Source organism: Psammomys obesus, unplaced genomic scaffold (genome assembly GCF_907164565.1).
Source record: "Psammomys obesus unplaced genomic scaffold, mPsaObe1.curated_primary_1811, whole genome shotgun sequence".
Classification (NCBI taxonomy): Eukaryota; Metazoa; Chordata; class Mammalia; order Rodentia; family Muridae; genus Psammomys; species Psammomys obesus.
In genome coordinates, this window is record NW_026591598.1 from 19,392,388 (window position 1) to 19,413,304 (window position 20,917).

The 20,917-nt window shown below is 49.5% G+C and overlaps 1 protein-coding gene across 1 annotated transcript in view; it reads right to left on the reverse strand.

Moving 5' to 3' along the window:
- Nucleotides 1-17,185: 17,185 nt before the first annotated feature.
- The window catches only part of Fhad1 (forkhead associated phosphopeptide binding domain 1), a 97,110-nt gene continuing 93,378 nt past the window's right edge, over nt 17,186-20,917 (reverse strand). The window contains exons 32-33 of the mRNA XM_055611447.1: nt 18,871-19,004; nt 17,186-17,213 (exon numbers count right to left, since the gene is read on the reverse strand). Coding sequence (XP_055467422.1) covers nt 17,186-17,213; nt 18,871-19,004 — 162 coding nt within the window. The remainder of the gene's footprint in view (nt 17,214-18,870; nt 19,005-20,917) is intronic.

Here is a 20,917-nt window from a genome sequence, read left to right on the forward strand (position 1 = left end):
TGCTTGTAAAAGGACCAAAGGGAAGGAACATAGTTTACTTATTTAATAGGAGCAAAAGACAGGGAATGGAGGGGGAGGACAAAGATTTGAACATTTAAATTACATCTACACATGCCTAGGTTTGTCTAGACTGTCTTTGGAAAGTGTGGAGATGACTTTCAAAACCCTGGTGAGCCTCAGTTTACCCAAGATTATGACTTTTATTTTAGATAGATTTTTGTGTAGCTCAGGCTAGCCTCGACCTCCCCGTGTGGCTGAGGATGGTGTGCTCATTATCTTTCAGCTTCCTAAGTGCTGGGAGGATTTTGAAAGATGTGCATCTTCAGGGCTTGGAGCATCCCAGGCCAAGCCTTTCCCACCCAATCTGCAGCCCCAGCCCCATTTCATGCTTCGTTTTGTTTATGAGAAAGAGTCAAGAGTCTCACTTTTGTTTTGTTTTGGTTTGGTTTTTGTTTTCCAAGACAGGGTTTCTCTGTGTAGCGTTGGCTGTCCTAGACTCACTTTATAGACCAGGCTGGCCTCTAACTAACTCACAGCGATCCGCCTGCCACTGCCTCCCGAGTGCTGGGATTAGAGTCTCACTTTTGAGTTCAAGGACTTGACCTTGTTATGTGGGCTGGGCAGACCTGAAGCACAGATTGTCCTGCTTCAGCCTTCCAGTGCTGTGATCTCCGATGTCTGCTACACTCTCAGTGAACCTGTGCCATCTAATAGTTCGGCAGGACACAGAAGTATCCTAATTACGCTTCTGTGAGGAGACTGTGTGAAGGGTCTGCCGTCTTGATAAAAACAACGCATATGGGATAAATCTGAGGTTCCAGTTTGAATTCTTCGGGGGATGTGTGTGCGCTGACTCTAGTTAGCACTGCACTTAGCTGGCACAGGTAAAGTCCCTGTGAAGGAGTCTGGACACCCTGAAGCACGGGGATAGCGATCTCTCTCCTATGTGTGGCCTCTCAAGAAGGAGATGCTCACTGAAGCCTTGATGCGTCAGCTCAGGCTGGGGCGTGTGTACTTGTGCGTGTGTGTGTGTGTGTGTGTGTGTGTGTGTGTGTGTGTGCTCGAGTGTAGTTGAATCAGTGGAGGTCAGAGGACAATCCTTAGGGGTTGGTCCTCTCTTTTCATGGTTCTTAGGGATTATACTCAGCTGAGCCCTTTTACCTGCTGAACTATCTCAGATGTTTGGGGTTTTCTTAAAAACAAAACAAACAAACGAAAGACTCAGTCTGTAACCCAGACTGGCCCAGAACTCCCGAGATAGTTCAGGCTGGCCTATAACTCCCAGTAATCCTCCAGTTTCAGTTCCCTGAGGACTGAGATTAAGGCATCACCCATTATACCCAGCTCTATAGAAAACTCTTGGGTTACCTATCTCCTGTGTGTGTGTGTGTGTGTGTGTGTGTGTGCAGGTACATATGAAGGCCAGAGGCTGTTTCTCAGGCTCTGTTCTCCTTGTTTTTTTGAGACAGGGTTTCTCACTGGCCTGGAGATTTCAGAGTAGACTCTTTACAAGAGTGTTGGGGCTTGGACTCAGGCCCTCATCCTTGTAGGACAAGCACCTGACTGACCTATCTCCCAGTCCTAGGGGAACTTCCTCATGTTTCTCAGGGTTTGCAGACCGTGAGGCCCTGAGACACGGGAGGCAGGTGCTTGCTGCCCTGCCTGAGGTCACTGGATTTCAGGGAACCTTTTTTTTTTTTTTTTTTTTCTTTTAGAGAAGCGAAGGCGATGGATGGGCTCCGACTGGAGACAGAACTTCCAGGAAATAGCAGTTGGCTCTTTATTAGGAGAGTCACTTCACAATGACCACAAGTTCTGGCAGTGAGCACGGATGCTGGCAACAGGACACATCTATTCTGGTGACACATTCCAGCATTTGGTCATGAAAAAAGAATGATCTTCAGGAAAAAAAAAATCAAATCACCCCCTCAGCAAAGGATTTCTACAGAGGCTGGAGCGAGCAAGAGCCAACCCTGACACTCCTGCAAGTGGCGAGGGAGTTAGGCGGACTTAGTCATCACTGACATGTCTCTTTCCTCCTCCCACATTCACTTGTATAACTGTCTTCTGGGGAGGGGTGAAGTCATTTAAGAAAAACAACAGCAGTTTGAAAAACAGAAGAGACGGGCTAAGAGATGGCTCACTGGGTAAGAACAGTTTCTGTGCAAGCATGAGGACCTGAGTTCGAATCCCAAGCATCCACACTTTAAAACAAACAGATAAACAAACAAACAACCAGCCAGCCAGGTGGTGATGGTGCACTCCTTTAATCCCAGCACTTGAGAGGCAGAGGCAGGTGGATCTGTGAATTTGAAGCCAGCCTGGTCTACAGCATGAGCTCCAGGACAGCCAGAGCTATACAGAGAAACCCTGCCTCGAAAAACAAAAAAACAAAACAAACAAATAAACAAACAAAAAAGAGCCGAGTGCGTCTGGGAAGGCTGTAATCCTATCACTGTGCCGGGTGAAACACTGCGGTTTGCTTCCAGCCTAGTCCACAGATCAGCGAGAGACCGTGTCTCGAGGAACTAAGGCATCATGACGGAGTGGACTCTCAGAGTCTTCTGTGTAAGTGCACGCTCTGCATGCACACGTGGGCGCCTGTCCCTGTGTGTACTGAAAAGACAGAAGGAAGAACGGAGAAAGGGTGGGACGGAGCTCTGGGCTGGCCAGAGAGGGCGCATTCCAGAGTCTGACAAAACTGGGTGGTCCCTTCAGCCCTGAGATTCTGGGGAATCAACAAAGGGATTAGTGAGGCCTTCAGAGATAACACTGGGTCAGCCTGCAGTGTGCAGCCTGCCCTGTGGCTCAGGAAAGCCAGCACACTGATTAATCATTACAAACAGCCACAGTCTTCAGGAAGCCCCGGATAGACCCAGGAAGATGCTGAGAAGTCAGGGTCCAGGGTACCATAAATCCTCACCTGAGACAATGGGGTGAGGCAGGGAGAGGGGTCACAGTCTCTGTCTCTTCCATCCCCTACAGCACCTGGAGGTCATTCACAGGTACAGCGAAGGTGGTAGCTGGGGTCAGCTAGGGACTTCACGGCCCCGGCTGCCTGGAGGAGGAGGAGAGGGAGAAAATGGTGGGGAGCATTTGCAAATGTTTAGAAGCCTTCCCATGTATGGGGGGGGTCTTTCTTTTCGAGTTATCTTGGAGTTTAGGAATTGACTTGAGGACCTGAATGACATTTCACATTGCAAATGGGCAGTGGTAGAGTGATTACCCAGCATGCATGGGTCTTTGTGTTTGATCTTCAACGTCCCAAGAAGAATTAGTTGCGAGTGAGTCGTAGTTGTTTTAAATTACATGTATATGTGTGTGCAAATCTTTGCGTGTGTGTGTGCACGTGTATGCATGCTTAGATGTGTATGAACACGTGCACATGTGCATGCATGTATGGATGTGTGCCTGCATGCATGTGTGTGCATGTCTCTATGTGTGGTAGTGATTGTGCTGAGTTGGATTTTTGTCAACTTGACAGAAACATATCTGGGAGGAGGGAACCTCAGCTGAGGAACTGTTCCTTTGAACCAGACTCCTGGACCGAAGCCGTGTCTGCAGAGAATGATTGACGGATTAGAGCTGCCGTTTTGTGGCGAGGTTGGAATGCTGCAGATCCAAAGACCAGTTGCTTTATCTTGGGTTGGTTCTAGCCCCCTGGGACAGCCATTTCTTGTCTGACCCCCAACATCCTGTGACTAATAAATACTTTTTGGAGTCTTGTAACTTAACAGACCACTAGATCCAAAAGCTAAAATGCCATCAGATAGCATCTTGAGCCTATAGGAAAGCTTCCCCCATCTCTCTGTGTCCGCTTCTCTGGTAATGTACCCACCAATGTATTTTAAACTTGCCCTGATACGACTTTCTCTGTTCTGTAAAGCTACAAAAACTTCATGAAACTGCTTCCACACTGGAATATAGAAATTGGGGCAACCTAGGTTAGGCTTCAAGAGGCAGGGGCAGGCAGATCTGAGAGTTTGAGGCCAGCCTGGTCTACAGAGCCAGTTCCAGGACAGCCAGGGCTGCACAGAGAAACCCTGTCTCCAGAGAACAAAAACAAAACAAAACAGAAGATGTGGGAGGGTTCAGCCCACCAGGTTCCCGCCTGGAGTTTCTGTCTTGATTTGACTTTCCTTCATGATGGATGGTGATCAGGACAAGCGAGTCAAATAAACCGCAGCAACAGAGAGCAAACCAGCACGGTGGTGGTGGTAGGCGGATGTGCCATGGAGCCGTGTGGAGGCCAGGAGAACTTGCAGGAGCCAGCTCTCACTGCGTCAGGCCTGGGGATAGAACTGAAGCCCGCAGGCTTTGAAGCTCGTCAGCAAGTACCTTTGCCAGCTGAACTACCTTAGCAGCCCCCGAAGGCGGTTTTAAGTCATAGGCAAGTCATAGGTTTAAGGCCAGGCCCATGTCCAGAGTGTCTGCAACCATTTCCTCTGAACGGAAGGTTCCTTGCTGGAGCGAGGAAGGGGCCTCAAGAGACCCAGAACGTGAACAACTTCACTGGGAAGTTGTCCTGGGATGAGGAGATTACAGCAGTGCTGCTCCAAGGGCTTGGAGGCAGTGAACAGTTGCTGCGGAAGGGGGACTCCAGCCAGCAAATCTGCCTCCAGGTACCTCCAGGACTGCAGCTTTTCCTCACCTGTGTAGGGGTGACCTTTCCAGCCAAGCGGCCATGGAGTCATCCAAGCTCCTGTAAGTAAGCCCTCACCCATACTCCAGTAGCGCCAATAAACTCACCGGTTCCTGAGCGGACTTCATTAGTGCGATGGCTACGTCAGATCGTCATCTGTTCCTGTCTGGGTGAATAGATGTTTGTTCACACAACACTAAGCCGTTTTAAATTCTTTTAGACAATGTGTATGTGTGTTTGTAGGGAAAAGATATCCCAAGCCCAGCCCTGCTGGTGCTGTAGTGCCCTTCTGGGCTCCTTCCAAAGACGGTACTAATAAGGGCATAAGATTGTGATTTTTCATTCTGGCACCAGCCGCTGTGGGAAAGCGGTGTGCTGCAGCTTGCAGCTAATCAAGGCATATTTGTGAGGTTGCTGGACTCTAGGTGTGGTCCGGGAGCCTTTCCTGCTCTAGGCTCACAGGGGACTCGCGTAGGGCAGGAAGAGCTGTGTTGACTATGAGACCCACTGGTCCCCATGGAGTAAACGAGAAAGCTCTCCCAGCTCTCCTCTGGGCCCCAGTGCTTACCCATCAGGGAACTGTTGATGAAGCAGCTGACACCCTGCCCCCAACCAGACTCCTGCATTTGCTTTTGTAGCCCTTCCCCTCAGCCCCAGCACAGTGCCTAGCCCTGCTTCAAGTGAACGCAGGGGAAATATTTGTTGAGAGACTATGTGATGGTGATGATCTGTGACGTCCTGAGAAGGCTGGGGACACACTGGGTGTTTTCTCAGTGTCCCCTCCAGAGCATCCGGTGGCCCACTTTTAGGTCTGAAGGTCATGGCCAAGAAAGAGAATCTGCTAAAGTGACACCTCTGAACCCACATGACTTGGCACAAGGCTAACAGGAATGCAGAACACAAGCTTCTCAGGTTTCTGTCCTTTATTGTCTTGGAGGAAGTGACAGTGGCATCAGATAGGGGTGGGGCAGGGTGACAAGCTGGCCTCTGGGCATCACTGTGACCAGGAGGTCATTCGAGGAGCTCTCTGCTCAGCAGAGGGAAGGAATGATAATAGAGAGCCGGCACTGGTAAACTCTGCATGTGGCCACGGCAGGGGCACTGAGAATTCAGGACACAGTAGAACTAGCACATAGTGGACCAGGGCAGAAATAGGTAAAGTTAGGTGAAAGGAGCAATCTGGTGCCTGCGACAAGCCATGCACCCAAGAGATTAATGGAGGAAGCAGGTGACTCAGCAGATGCCAGGAAGCCCGGGAGCCTTGAGGCTAAAGGCAGCATTCCTTCAGGCCTGGGGGGGGGGGGACGCAGCTCTCCTAGGCCATCAGGCAAGGCTTCCACGTGGATGACTCACTAAGGGCAAAATCTGTGTGGAAGATGGTTAGGGCCCGTGCTTGCACAGCCCACTGGGATAAGCTTGGAAGAATATTGTCAATGGTGCGGTCCTCCTGGAGTTCCGGGGTTCCCCTATGCAGCCCAGGCTGGTCTTAGGCTCACTATAGAGCCTACATTGGCCTTGAACTTTGGATGATCTTCCTGCCTCAGCCTCCCCTACCCTGGGATTACAACCATGTGCCACGATCTGTGGCTCTCCTGGGGTTCTTGAGAGGGTGATGCACAAAAATGTTTAGTGTCACAGGAGGCACATGCGACACTCAGACACACCCTCCACGGGGGCTGGTGAGACAGCTCAGGTGGTAAAGGGCTTGCCTCGTGAGTAGGAGGAGCCTAATTCAATATATAAAATACCTCATATATTTAAAAAAAGCCAAGCAGGAACGTTCATGCCTGTAGTCCTAGTGCTGTGGTGGTGGAGGCAGGAGGATGCCCGAGTTCACTCGCCAGCCAGTGTAGCTGAATCGGTGACTCTAGGTTAAATGAGATGCCCTGCCAAAGAGTTAGGCGGAGGGTGATTGGGAAAGACACACAACACTGACCTCTGGGCGTCACCGTCTCACGGTGAGAACATGCAGCTGGTAGCTCCATGCAGGGAGTGGCCACACACATGTCCTTCACCTAGTCTTGAAGACAGGTGCACACAGGGGCTGGTAGGTCTGTCCATTTTTATAGATAAAGTTTTATTGAAACACAGCCATGATCATCCCTGTATCTACCTGCCACCGAGAAAGAGTTAACTAGTGTTCGCAGTGACATGATGGCCGACATGTATAATAATGACTTTGGACGGACTAGGTCTTTTGTTCACCAGCTGACTTGATCCTCACCAGTCAGTGGGCAGTCAGTGGGGGCCAGGGCTTCATCAAGTGAAATGGCAGACTAAAGAAGTCTAGACGCCAACACTTGTGCCGTCTTGGCCAACTTACTTCCTCTTCACATCGCAGGCAGAACAGGAGCTGGGCCCGAGGGAGAAGAGGAGTCACGCCTACACTGTCTCATGAATGCCTGACGGTTCACAAGAACACCATAAAAAGTAGTTACTGTTATTAGTTATCAGAGTCCCGATGCCAGGAGATGGTCATTGCCACACACAGCTCGTGAAAGAATTCCAGCAGTAGACCCTGACACAGCCAAAGAGATACATGGTCATCAAAGTGAACTCCTCCTTGGGACGTACTCCTGAAATGCATGATTCCAGCTTCCTTCAGTTACAGCAAGAGGTCAGAGGGCTGGAGAGATGGCTCAGTGGTTAAGAACTTGCAGCCCACACACACCAGAGTTCAGTTCTCACCGCCTACATCCAGAGGCTCACAACTCCATTCCCAGGGTCTCTGAAGCCCTCCTCTGGCCTCCATGAGCTCCTGCACACAGGTACACATTTACACCTAAATGATAAATTAGAAAAGAAAATTAAGGCGCCATAGAGTAGGGGCTGGAGAGCTGGCTCAGCAGTTGGGGACACTGGCTGTTTTTCCAGAGGACCCAAGTTTGATTCTCAGCACCCGAATGGTTGCTCGCAACCATTCTGTGACTCCAATTCAGGGGATCTGATGCCCTCTTCTGGCTTCCACAGGCACTGCATGCCCATGCTGCATACATCACACACACACACACATACACACACACACACACACACACACACACACACACACACACACACACACGGAGGCAAGCACTCACATAATAAATATTACACATAAATGTTAAAAACAGTAGATTATAACGTGAAGAGATCAAAGGTCAAAGAGCCAGGAAGGCTAGCACAAATGGCATCCCTGGCCTGACTGAGACTAATTGTTTCCCTGAAAAGGTGACTCGACAGTCACCTCTCTGATGTTGACGACCTCAGACAGAAATGAAGGCTCCTGCTTCTGAACTTTGGGGTTTTAAGGGGTGTGGGTAGGGGAAATGCTAAAGGCAAGATGATGAAACTCAAAACAAGGAACCTGCTAATGTGTCTGTGACAAGATAAAGGCTATGGGATTCCTGGGAACAGATGGGGATAGGAAAACGGAAAAAAAAAAAAAAAAAAAAAAAAAAAGCAAGCAGCCACCTAAGGTCATGAGTTGGCCCAAAATAACTAGAGACACTGAGAGGACGGATGCAAACAGCACATCTTGATGGAAACCAGGCCAGCTTGATAAGCTGAAGTAGTCCACCCTCACTGCCAGGCCTCCTACTCAGGAGGCCCCGTGCAGGAGAAAGAGGGCCCCAATCAGCACCTGCAGGTTTTCGGTTTCCTTGGACCCTGCCTGTATTGCTCTCCCCTCTAAGTCCCCAGCAAGCCGGAAAGCACGGTTCTCACTAGGAGCATGCTTTGGAATGAAGATCCAGAAGCTATTTTTTCCCCACCCAGCCATCTCATCACTCTGGCTTCTGCGACAGCAGGCGCTGGTGAGAGACACCACCTCAGCTGCGGAGTCACGATTCCCAGCTTCCACGCCGGCCAGCATGGGCAAGGCACGAGAAGGTGTTTGCCATAGCTTCTGGGAGGAGCAGGGGATGAGGAGGCAGGAGGGACTGAGGGCGCCTTGTTCCAGTTGGGCGAAGCCCACCCACTCATGCATCTAACTAAGATCAGGTGGCTGGTGTGCTTCAGAGCCGCCAGCATGTGCACGAGGAGGAGACGCCACTTCCCGGCTGTCCAAGCCTCCTCTTTGGGTCCTTAACTTTCTATTTCATTATCTAGCGAATGGACTCTTTAAATAACTGAAGTACCTTACTGTGCAGCCAAGGAATGGTGTGTGTGTCTGCGTGTGTGTGCACCTGTGTGCATCTCAGTACTCAGCCTTAGGTGTGAGATCTCAAGTGTCCTCTCCCTCTCTGTCCCCTTCCTCTCCCTCTCTCTCCCCTCCCCCCCTCATTTCTTGAGACAAGGTTTCTCACTGGGTCCTGAAAGTCACTGATTCGTCTATCCTGGCAGGCTAGGGAGCCCGAGGGATCTGCCTGTGTCCCATCTTGTGACATTCCACCCCCCTCTTTAGTTCTGGGATTAGAAACACACACCCAGCTTTTCTACGTGGGTTCTGGGGATACAACTTAGGTCCTCCTGTTTGCACAGAAAGCACTGGCCTGACCGAACCATGTACCCAACAGAACCGAGGCATCTAAAGTGACATGAGAGGCCCCAGCAGAAGGCAAAGGCAGGCCTCAGGGCCAGCTGGCCATTAGAGGGAAGGAAGTAGGACCGAGAGTGACCAGGAAACAAGGAGGCATTCTCCAGTGGTCAGCTGGGAATGTGCTCAGCCTCAGATACCAGAAACACGTTGTGAGTATTTGGAGCTTCTCCGCCACCAGCTCTGCTTTGTCTGCTGAAGACTAACAGACATCAGACAGAAGGGACCACAAAAGCACACACTGGGGCTTGCTCTTTGAAACCTGTGGCCGTCACCCTGTTTGGCCCCTAGGACAATGGGAGAGCACCCTGAGCTGCCACAAGCCCAGCCACGCCCTCCCCGCTTCACTGAGCTTCACAACCTCACTGTTGAAGGTGACGCGTGCTTTCCGGCAGTGGTGACGGTCCTGTGAGGGGTGGCTGTTTGGCAGCCTCAGCCTCCACCCGCTGTCTGATTAATGGCATCACTCGTGGTTGAAAACCTCTACCCCAAGCCACTGGTGTGTCAGGAACCAGACATGTAAAGGAGGTCACCTGTAATCCCCCGGGGTAGACGGAGCAGACACCTGCCTTGGCCTGTGCAATCATGAGACATAGTATTTGTTGTTTATGTCACCAAGTTTTGTGTGGTTTGTCCCAAGGCAGGCACACTGCTGATTGTACTGGCTTCAGCGTGTGGGCACCAGCAGCTCACAGGGAGGCAGCCCAGGCATGGCTGGGGGCTCATGGATGCCAGGTCCCACCACACCCTCTTTCTACTTTACTGTCATTGAAAGGTGGCTTTTGTCTTTTGCTTCAGAAGGGAAGCCCTCCCAGAACTCTGACTCCTGTGTCAATGTCTGGCCTGGCCCTCTACAGTACATTCTAGCTGCAAGGGAGGAGGGAAAGCCAAGACATTTAGCTTCTAGCCCACATTGCAGAGACAGGAAATGACCATGCAGAGGCTAAGCAGAAATAGCAACTACTCCCCAGTGTTTTCTATCTGTCCCGCTCCCATGCTGTCTGTAGGCTTCTGTGGCTTCTCCCCCCCCCCCCCTTTCTCTATTTTTCTTTTCCCTTATGGAGAAACAGCTGTCTCTCTTTCATTCATTCGTTCATTTTTCCTTCTTTCTCTGAACACAAGTGGGAACATAGCTGCCTGCCCCTGGGATTGGATCATCATTCATCTCCAACTCACTAATAACCTCAATGGCATCTCAGCGTCCACTTCCAAATGCCAAAGACAAAGGTGCTGGCAGGCTCAGCTTGACTTGGGAGGGAATCGGATTGGATACAATCAGTCTGCTATGGCCAAGGATGCAGGAAATCTGATGTGGGTTTGCTGCTCCGGGGATGGCAGGTGTCAGGAAGTGAGGTCAGTTATAAAGGTGAGAAAAGAAACATTACCGTGTCTCTCTCCTCTCTCCCTTCTTCTACTGATTCTTCCCTCCCACCCTCTTTCTTCTTTCTTTTCTTCTTTCTTTTCTTCCTTCTTTCTTTCTTTCTTTCTTTCTTTCTTTCTTTCTTTCTTTCTTTCTTTCTTTCTTTCTTTCTTCCTTCCTTCCTTCCTTCCTTCCTTCCTTCCTTCCTTCCTTCCTTCCTTCCTTCCTTCCTTTCTTTCTTTCTTTCTTTCTTTCTTTCTTTCTCTCTGCCCCCCTCTCACTCTTTCTCTCCTTTCTCTCTGTCTGTCTGTCTGTCTGTCTGTCTGTGGTGCTGGGAAGAAACCCAGAGCCTTGTGTATTGTAGACAATCGCTCTACTACAGAGCCACACCTCAGTGACCACAACTTTTGTTTGTTTTTGAGACAAGGTCTTCCTTGTCTTCTTCAGGCTGGCCAGCAATCCCCTGCAATCCTCCTGTCTCTGCTCTCTCACATCACTGTGGCTGCAGGAGAGTGTCAGACATGCCTGACCTTTTACATGGTTACTAGGGATTTGAACTCGGGGCCTCATGTCTGAGCACTGAGCCATCTCCTCAGCCTCCCCCTTTTTTTATTCAGAGTCTCATATATCCTGGGCTATCCCCAAACTTACTATGTACTTGAGAGTGACCTTGAACTCTTGCCCCTACTTTCCCTACCTCTGGAGTGCTGGGATCACAGGTATGGCTCAGTTCAGTTTCTTCATGAACAATTTTTTTTTAAAGAGCTTTAAAAAGAGCCTTTAAAAAATGTTGCCAGGTAGTAGTGGCATATCCTAGCACTTGGGAGGCAGAGGCAGGCTAATCTCTGTGAGTTCAAGGCCAGCTGGTCTATAGAGCAGGACAGCAGGGGCTACGCAGAGAAACCCTGTCTGAAAAAAAAAAAAAAAAACAGCAACAAAATAGTTTTAAATTATTTTGTTGCTGTGGGTGTGCTTATGTGCGCCATATGTGTGCAGTTTCCTGTTGAGGCCAGAAGAGGGCACCATATCTCATGGAACTGGAGTTACAGATGGCTCTGAGCTGCCTCGCTTTGGTCCCCTAAAAGGCAGCCAATGCTCTTAACTATGGAGCCATCTCTCCAACCCCTAAAGAGACTTCTTAAGGTCAAGTAAAGCTCACCTTTCTCACTGACTTTGGACACGCCTCTCATGGATTAACACATAAAAAGTTTCTCCTATATTCCCCAACCCAAAGAATACATTTGGTTTTAGAATACAGGATGGCTAGCTTTAACTGTCAATTTGACACAACCTAGAATCACCTGGGAAGAGGGTGCCAATGATCATCTACTTTGATTTGTTCTATGGGTGTAGAGATGGGGCATTGTCTTAAGTTAACTGGTGTGGAAAGACCTGGCCCACTATAGGCGGCACCATTCCTTAGACAGGGGCCCCTGAGCTGTATAAGAGTACTGATGTGGAAAGACCCAGCCCAGTGCAGGCAGCACCATTCCCTAGGCAGGGGAGCTGGGTAAGAGTGGAGAAGTCATGCTGAGCACAAGCGAGTATGCAGACACTCACTTCTCTCTGCTTGTGACTGTGGGTATGATGTGACCTGCCATTCCAAGTTCCTGCCTTGACTTATTTGCACTGTAAGTAAAGATAAAATGAAACAAGCCCTTCTGTTCCCCACGTGAGCTTTCTGTCTGGGTATTTTATCACAGCAACAGAAATGAAACTAGAACAGAATATGAACATATTTTTTATTGTGGCTTTTAAAAATAATACTAAAAGAACAGTCCAGTTTGTGCCTTCTGGCTCCTTCTTTCCCTAGGTGTGGCTCGCTACCTGGCTAAGAAAGAATGTCAGTGATGAGAGGTCAGGTGGATAGAGAGAAGGCAGGGCAAAAGAGAAGAAGCAAGGGTCTCTGCAAACACCATGGGAATGGAGTGTCATTCTTTGATGACCGAATCTGTGGTCTATCCCGTGGGCCAGAGGCTGGGAAGAATAGGGTCCTCTTGGTCTAGCAGAATGAACAATGTAGCAGAATTAAAAAACAGGCTTCCAGCCAGGTGCAATTGCCTCTTGAGAGGCAGAAGTAGGTGGATCTCTGCTCTACAGAACAAGTTCCAGGACAGCCAGGGCCACACAGAGAAACCAGATCTTGAAATACAAACAAAAGCAAACAAAACCCAACCAACTAAACAAAGAGAAACCAGGCTTCCAAGCCCAGTTCCCTAGCTGAGTGACTGTAGGCAGGCCAGTCAACCTCTCAGGTTGGGCATCTTCATCTGTGAGATGGAGGAACGCAGGGCTTGGGGAAAGGATTCATTGAGGAATGTTTTGAGAAATGCAAAGTGCCATAGAAATGTCAGTCACAGTTACAGAAGTGATAGAATTTGTTGGCCTTCTAAATTTATTATAATAAACTCAGATATAATGTCCCTCTACTGTCACCAAGCGCTCCAAGCGTCCATTTGCCCTGAGGCTCCAGTTGGATCTTTTGGGAGCTCCTTGGAGGAGCCGATGCTTGGGTACATCATAAAGCAAATGTAAACAACTTTATCTACAAGTCTAGGAGTCTGGGTTATAGACATATTCTTTACATACTTGTGTGTATATACATTTATAGATATTTTTTTTAAAAAAAAATCCTCTCTCCACACACTTCAAAATACATTTTGTGAAAAAATAGTAATCTAGAAAGTGAAGCATCCACCTTTAAAGTGCGACAAAAGTCCCTCAGTATTTTGTTACTGGAGAGTCAAGCCAGCTCCCTGAGGATCACAGAAGGCCCTGGGACAGTGGGTTTTCTAGTTCTTTCCACCAGGCTTAACAAATGAAATACTTTGGCTGGACCTGGGTGCCTCCTTCTTCGTCTCTTTTTCTTGGACCATCTTCAGGATGGCTTTCTTGGTTGTAGGCTTCAATGAACAAAAAGAACAAATACACAAAATCTGTCAGTGCAGTCAGGGCCCCCAAAGGGCCTATGCATTTTTATGTTTTGTTCTGTTTTAAGATTTACTTTACTTTTAATTATACACGTGTGTGTTTGTATGTATACGAGCACATGCATGTGGAGGTGCCTGAGGAGTCCGGAGGTGTCAGGCATTCCCCCGGAGTGGGAGTCACGGGCAGCTGTGAGGTGCCTGGCATGGGCGCTGTGACTCAAACTCAAGTCCTCTGCAAGAGCAGGGAGTGCCCACTCTCAACCGATGGCCCACGGACTCCAGACCCTGTGCGGTTTCTGTTTGTGAAACACTTACACATGTAGGTATGAACAAAGAGGGACAGTGATGGGTCATTGCTCCCCAGAGCCGAACCTCCTCGTTGGATGCATCCTTCCCAGTGAGCAAACTGCTCCCCCCACCTCTCTGCAGTTTACACCGCGTGCTAGGAGCTGCTCCCTAGCATGGAGTCTCCTCCTCCTGTTGTACTCGTTTTTAACTCTATTTTATTCGGGGTATTTAAGCCTCTACCTCCCTTCCACCAATCCTTTAACCCTAGGTAAGAGGAGAAAGTTAGTGGGGAGAGGGGGCGCAGACACCTTTACTTCTCCCGGCTGTAAGGTCTTTTAGGGCTATAGCAATCTGTCAACAGCAAACGCAGCAGAGCAGTCTCCTCCAGGCCTCTGTGCTGAGAGGGTTCTCTCCATCTGTCTCCTCCAAGCCGCCACAGCGTCCACCTCGGGGCTCTCCGAACTGCCACCCTTTCTCTCTCCGGGCTCGTCTTTGCATCCCTCAGAGTCCTAGACCACACCCCTCTCCACGCTGCACCGGGCAGGCTGGTACCAGCTGGCAAAGACCACGCCCCACAGGAGGCAATTATCAGCTGTGGGCAAACTAAAAGCCCACAAAAACATATTTACACAACATGACAGAGTTTTAAAAGAAATCAAAGCTTCCATTACACCTGGGGGTGGGGTTTCTCCCTCTGGGCTGCTCAGGTCTGAAGGTGTCCTGTGGCTCTGGTGGCCAGAGGGGACTCTTCAGGAGGCCCTCACTGAGTCCTTCTCGATCCCTCAGCAGGGGGATACCATGGTAGCCACAGGCCTGATGCTGCTCCCAAGTCACGGCCAGGCTTTTTAGATGAAGGTCTCTCCCAGGACTGAGGTTTATGGGCTCTGAGGTGTCATTTCACTTGCTTTCTGACACATGACTGGAAAGAAATCTGCAGAGATGTAGTGGTGAACAGTGAGTTCGTTCGTGCGTGCGTGCGTGCGTGCGTGCCTGCGTGCATTGGTCCTGTCCTTTAGTTTTCACAGGGCACCCAGCTTTGTGTCTCTCTGCACCTCCCCCCTTTTCTAGCATCTGTCACAGGGAGACCAGGCTATGAGTTCTGTCTTCCTCATAGGCCCGTGGAGTCATCCTGGAGAGTTTTATAGTTTGAATTACATCTTATTTATTTGGGGGTGTGTGCATGTATGTACATGACATGACATCCGTACAGTTGGAGGACATCTTGCAGGCGTCTGTTATTTCTACCTTGTGAGTGCTGGGACTAAACTCGGGGCGTGAGGCTCGGTACCGAGTGCTGTACCGTGGGGAGCCACCTCCCCGGGCTGTGGAAGTAGAAAAGCCACCTCAGAAGCCCTGTTTGCTTTCGGGAAGCTTTGAAATCAGCCTTGGGAAGCCCAAACCAGTGGCAGATGGGAGCCTTAAATGTCTTCTTTGTTTGAAGGCATTTTATACAGACCTTATACACATACCTTATGTGTATGCGTATTTTGCTTGCATGCATGTACATACACCCCATGCCAGCTGAGGTCAGAAGAGGCCCTCGATTACAGATGGTTGTGGGTGTTGGGAATCGAACCCAGGTCCTCTGTAAGAGCCTATCACCTACCACACCTGGCCCTTGAGTGTGTTCTGAGAGCCTGCACACAGAATCTGCTCAGGGGAAGAAAGCACTGGGTTCAGAACCGTGGACCACTCAACCACTATTGATCTGACAGCCAGGGAGGAAGAAAACAGACAGAAACCAAGACCCTCTCCCCGCTGAGAGGTCTGTCTTTCCTTCATGCTTCTTTCTCTGGATTTTTCAGTAAAACTGCCACTGGCACCTGGCTCCCAAATGTCACTGCCCCAACCCGTTGTGGCACCAGAGCCAGGAAGCTGCTCATTAAAAATAGAGCCCCAAGTCCAGGCCACGCCATCCCCATGTTATCCAAGAGTGGGGGAAGAAAGGACTTTTTGTTATCTATTACACTTGACAAGGGAAAGCGGATGCGACCATTGACCCGGGAAGAGGAGGTAGCTGCCAACTTTGGACATGCTAAGGCAAATGGGGGGGGGGGTCCCTGGCAGAGCGCAGCCTGAGATGGACTCTGAACAGTGAGCACCCAGGGTTCAGCTTGACATCTTTGGGATCACGGAACACACCCCTCGGGACAGAAGCCAGTCTGCAACAGTGCAGCCCAGGTGGAAATTATACGCTGGGCTGGCCTTTTCTGGCGAACGGCAAGACCCAGCCCATTCCCAGGCAGCCGGCGGTGCCTTAGCCGTCTCCCCACAGACCTCTGTTGCCGCAGACTGGGTGGGACCCCTTGAAAGAGGCTCTGGAGCTCTGCCCGCTGACCTTTGTCCTCCAAGCACTTTGACCAAAGTAATTATTAGCACTTGTGCTTGCTTAACAACTACAACAAAAATAGTCCCAAGGCTAAGCCAGGAAGGCAAGGATTTTCATGAGTGTTCTGGTCTAGCTCCCTTGTCAATCCCTCATTCATTATTATCCCCAGCTAACACTGTGGATGTCTTTCCCTAACCCCTCTCATGTACATGATGTGCTATGCATGGTGCTCAGGTACGCATGTATGTATTATGCATGTGAACACATGTATATATACACGTCACTGATAAAGAAGTTTGCATTTTAGATTGTTAGAGCAGGGATATCTAACCTGTGCAGGCACATGCGTGCACGCCTGAATGTGTGTGTGTGTGTGTGTGTGTGTGTGTGTGTGTGTGTGTGATTTATACATAAAGAGTTCATGCTGGCCCTTTCAGAGGTGGCATTGCCCCTTCAGGAATGTGTGATTAATCTCCGTACCTGTTGTCACCTGCCAAATCCCAGGCTCTCAGCTCCTGTCTGTCACAGGGTGGAGCTCCTTGGGAATGGGCTGGGCCTTTGCCGTTTGCCAGAGAAAGCCAGCCCATCGTATAACTTCCACCTGGACAGCACGGCTGCACACTGTCTTCCATTCCTTGGGGTGTGTTCTGTGATCCCAAAGATGTCCAGCTGAACCCTTCGTACCCCATGCTCAGTAGTATGGCAGCCCAGCCTAGGCAGTCAGCAAGTCTCTAGGAGATGTTTTAGAACATTGGAAACTAGAAAAATGTCTGCTTTGGCATACAGCCCACAAACAATGACCAAAGACTGTTGGCTGTGAGGAAAAGAAAACCAGCCTATGGCATTTGGGAGGGCAGAAGACCTAGGCCACAGGGCCCTGAGGAGGTACTTCCAAAGCTATTAAGAGGGACCTATGAGTGTACAAGCCTGGAAGAGACTTCAGAGCCTCTGTCTCTTTCCCAGAGGTCATGCTAACTCTCTCTTCCTCAGGACTCCAGCTGTGCAAGGGAGGGAACCCAGCACCAATTTGCAAGAAGCCTGGAGCAAGGCTTTCTGGACCATGGAGTCCTGGACCCCAGACTTGAAGGGACACCTTCATGGTTGGAAATGGATCCCCGCACTCCTAGCCGAAGTTCGCTTTGCCGTGTTTTCTGCAGCCCAGAGGATGCCTGACATTCCAGGATCTCCACGTCAAAGAAGCATGACACTCCCAGAACATCCGGGCCTTCTAGACATCTCTGACCCCTTAGGTCCTCAGGCGGTTCTTAGATAGAACCTAGCCACAGCTCCCTCCTTATGGATGAGCAACAAATCTCTTCAGAGTCCTACTTTACAGCAGGCAAAGGTCTCAGATCTAAGGGACACCCCCCACCCGCCACCAGGACACTCTCCATCCTTCCAACATCCACCTCTGTCTAGTTTGGGGATAAAGATATTAAGAAGGAGAGTTTTAAAAATGTCCCTTATGATCAAGCATGGTAGCACAGGTCTCTATACTAGGGAGACAGAAGTAAGTTCAAGGCTAGCCTGGCATACATAGTGAGTTCTAGGCTAGCCAAGATTATGTGGTGAGACCCTGTCTCAAAGAAAAAAGTTCCTTATATAGAATATGTATTTTTTTCCAATGATAATTTTGTTGTTAGGCACAATATAAATTATGGGGACATGAGAGGGACAGGGGATCTTGTCCAAGGGTCTGAAGCCTCTCACCAGCCGAGGTACAATAATTCCAGCTCAATTAGCATTTACTATAAAGGCTGCTGGCCTAGAGTCGATATTCCTTTCATGTATGGACATTTACTGTTAAAACAGCAGAATGTGTTAGACCCCGAGAGGGGCCTAGTGCTTTCCGCAAACATTGCCAGACTCTCAAACAAAATTTAAATTTTTTTAACAGTAAGATATCCTGCCTTCCTGTACCCTTGTAGGCTAGCCTTTAACCTTCTCAATTGTAATCCTGCCATTTGCCTCTCAGGGACTACCCCCCCTCCCCCAGTGGTCCAGTGAGAAGACAGCTCAAACCCCACCCCAAATCCTATGCATGACTATCACGAACCATAGGTGGAGCCATGACCCTCCCTTGAGGAGCCCATTCGCACACTTGGGTGTGTTTCTGGCTTTATTCTGAGTGCCTCTATTTCTCCCAACCCCTGTGCTTAAGCCTATATGAAAAAAATCATGAGTAAAATCTAACAGCTCCAACTCTGCTTTATAAACTGGCTGGTCCTGAAATGCTTTTTGTCTCTGATGCTATGAATCCTGGTTTAGCCTGAGTGGAGGTCTCTGTCTGTCTGTCTGTCTGTCTGTCTCTCTGTGTGTTTGTGTGTGTGTGTGTGTGTGTGTTGGGGGGCTCTGTGCCTCCTTCATCTGTGCCACCGAAATGTTAACAAATTTACCTCCTTTTTCATTTTCTTGCACAGAGGAAGTGCGCCTAGCCCCAGGCTTCCACAAGCTCGCCTCTGCTTTCCAAAAGGCAGTGTGTGGATTGGGCAATTCCAGGAAGGGCTGAATGGCAACTGTGATGCTTCAGTATGTTTTAAAATGTCATAGCCTTGATTCTCAGCTCTTAAAAAAAAAAAGAACATTTTAGGTGACATTCCCTCCGAATTTGAGAGAGATGCTTATCTGAACCGTGGTAAGATTACACCTTGAAAGGCAGGAAGAAACACCCACTATCTCCTACCTGTGTTCCATGGAGGTCTCCTTATTAATTGTGTGGCTGGGGACACACAGTCCTGCTCCACAGACCCCTCCTCATTGGGCCAGGGTAACCCCTGCCCTAGAAATGAATGGGAAGTCTTGCCGTACCGTGTCCCACACACCACGTGCTTGGTCCCCAGCAGCTGGGAGGCAGCTGCTAAGGCACTGTTCCTCTCTTTCTGGCTCACCTGGTGACTGGAATTCTGCATCTTGTTCTTGACCATCTCTATAAAAATGCGTCTCTTTAATACAGAAAGAACAATGACAACGTTTAGTTTAGACTAGTAACTGCCTTTTGCATCAAAGAGGAAAACTGCCTTTTCCTCTTCTCTTATTTTAAGATTTGCTAGCCGGGCACGGTGACGCACACCTGTAATCTCAGTACTCCGGAGGCAGAGGCAGGCGGATCTTTGTGAGTTTAAGGGCAGCCTGGTCTACACATTAAGTCCAGGACAGCCAAGGCTACACAGAGAAACCCTGTCTTGAAAATCAAAACCAAAACAAAACAAGGAAAGATTTGCTTATTTGGAATGTCGGACCCTTTTGGAAGGGGCAGGGGTGACACACAGGCTTGAAGTAGGGGGTGCTGTTTTGGAGGGGCAAAGGCTCCCGCACAGCCGCTCTGGGGATCTCTGTTTAGATTCTGTTGGCTGAGGGATCTCTCTGGAAGCAAAATGACTTCCGTTGGTGGCCGGGCCTTGCAGTACAGTGGGGCAGAGGGTTGCACGTGACTGCGCAGTGCAGGTAAAAGGAAGCCACAGCGGCTGCCCTGCTCCTCAGGGATTGCCACTGACAGCCAAGTGAGGCATGCTATTCTCCTTCAGAACTGTTAGCCTGGCTGTCTTCCAGACCCCACAGCTTAGGACTACTTCCCAGAAGAAAGGCCCTTCAGAGGTACAGAGGGTGCCATGGTGAGGGGGCAAGCTGGGCCTCCTGTTCAGAGGTTAGCAGGGAAATTGATGGGTTATCAGGGAGAGGGAGTTTCCAAAGAGCTCTGAACACTTGTGGGTCACAAAACCAGATGCCTTCAGAACTCTGGACTTAAGAGGAGGAGACATTGGGTGAGCTTTGAACCAGGAGCCTGGGACCTTCCTAAGGGGCCTGGTTGGGAGGCGGCAGCTCATGGCCTGGGGGCCTTGTATTCTTATCTCCCAAGTTTCTCAGAGAAACTAGAAATAAAACATCCTAAGATATCACTTAAAAACTAAAACTAAGACAAAACAAAACAAACAACCCACAAGAAAATATACCACTACTGAAACCTCAACCCCAAACACATCCCATGAGCCAGCTGAAACCCATCTGTGGGCAGCGTTCTGTGACAGCTGCTTCTGAGCCTCCCACCTTGGCAGCAAGCTGGTGTTCTGTCAATACTCATTGGTGGGCTGCCAGAGAAAACAGTGCCCAAGTCCATTCAAACTTCAAATGAAAGCACATCTCTATGAAAATAGATCTCTATCCAATATTTGGGACATACTTAGGTTGAATTACTATTTGTTGTTTATCTGAAATTCAAAAAGCAGGCGGTGTAACTCGGTAGCAGAGTGCGTCCCCGGCAGGCAAGGGGCCCCCGGTTCCTTTCCCACTTCAGAGAGAACAACAAAACGCCCATGAAATTCAGATTCGACTGGGTGTCCTGTTTTCCTTTTTCCTCCAGGATACCCACGGAGGGTGTGAGAGGGGCCTTCTCCTGGGACGGGGAGAGCAAATGCTTGCCCATCTCTTCTGCCCTCTCAAAACGACTGTCCCTGAACTCTTTGAAGCCTGAATTTAGCTGACAGTTGCCCTCTGGGTATTTTGTACTTAGAAGGCTGCCAGCTTGCAGCTGTTCGGTATTTATCACACGGGGCTGGAGAGACGGCGGTTAGGAGCTTTGGTTCCCAGCGTCCACACCGGAGGCCTACGACCAACTGCCTGTAACTCCATCTCCAGCATATGCCAATATCCATGCCTTCTGGCCTCTGAGGGCTGCTGCACATGCTCATGCTCTCTCTCTCTCTCTCTCTCTCTCTCTCATACACACACACACACACACACACACACACACACACACAGCTCTTGTTTGCATGCCTTCCTTTTTTCTTGTTTTTCTCTCTCTCTGCAGCAGGCCCCTTTACCCAATCCAAGTTCCACAAGTAGGCTGGCAGATAACATA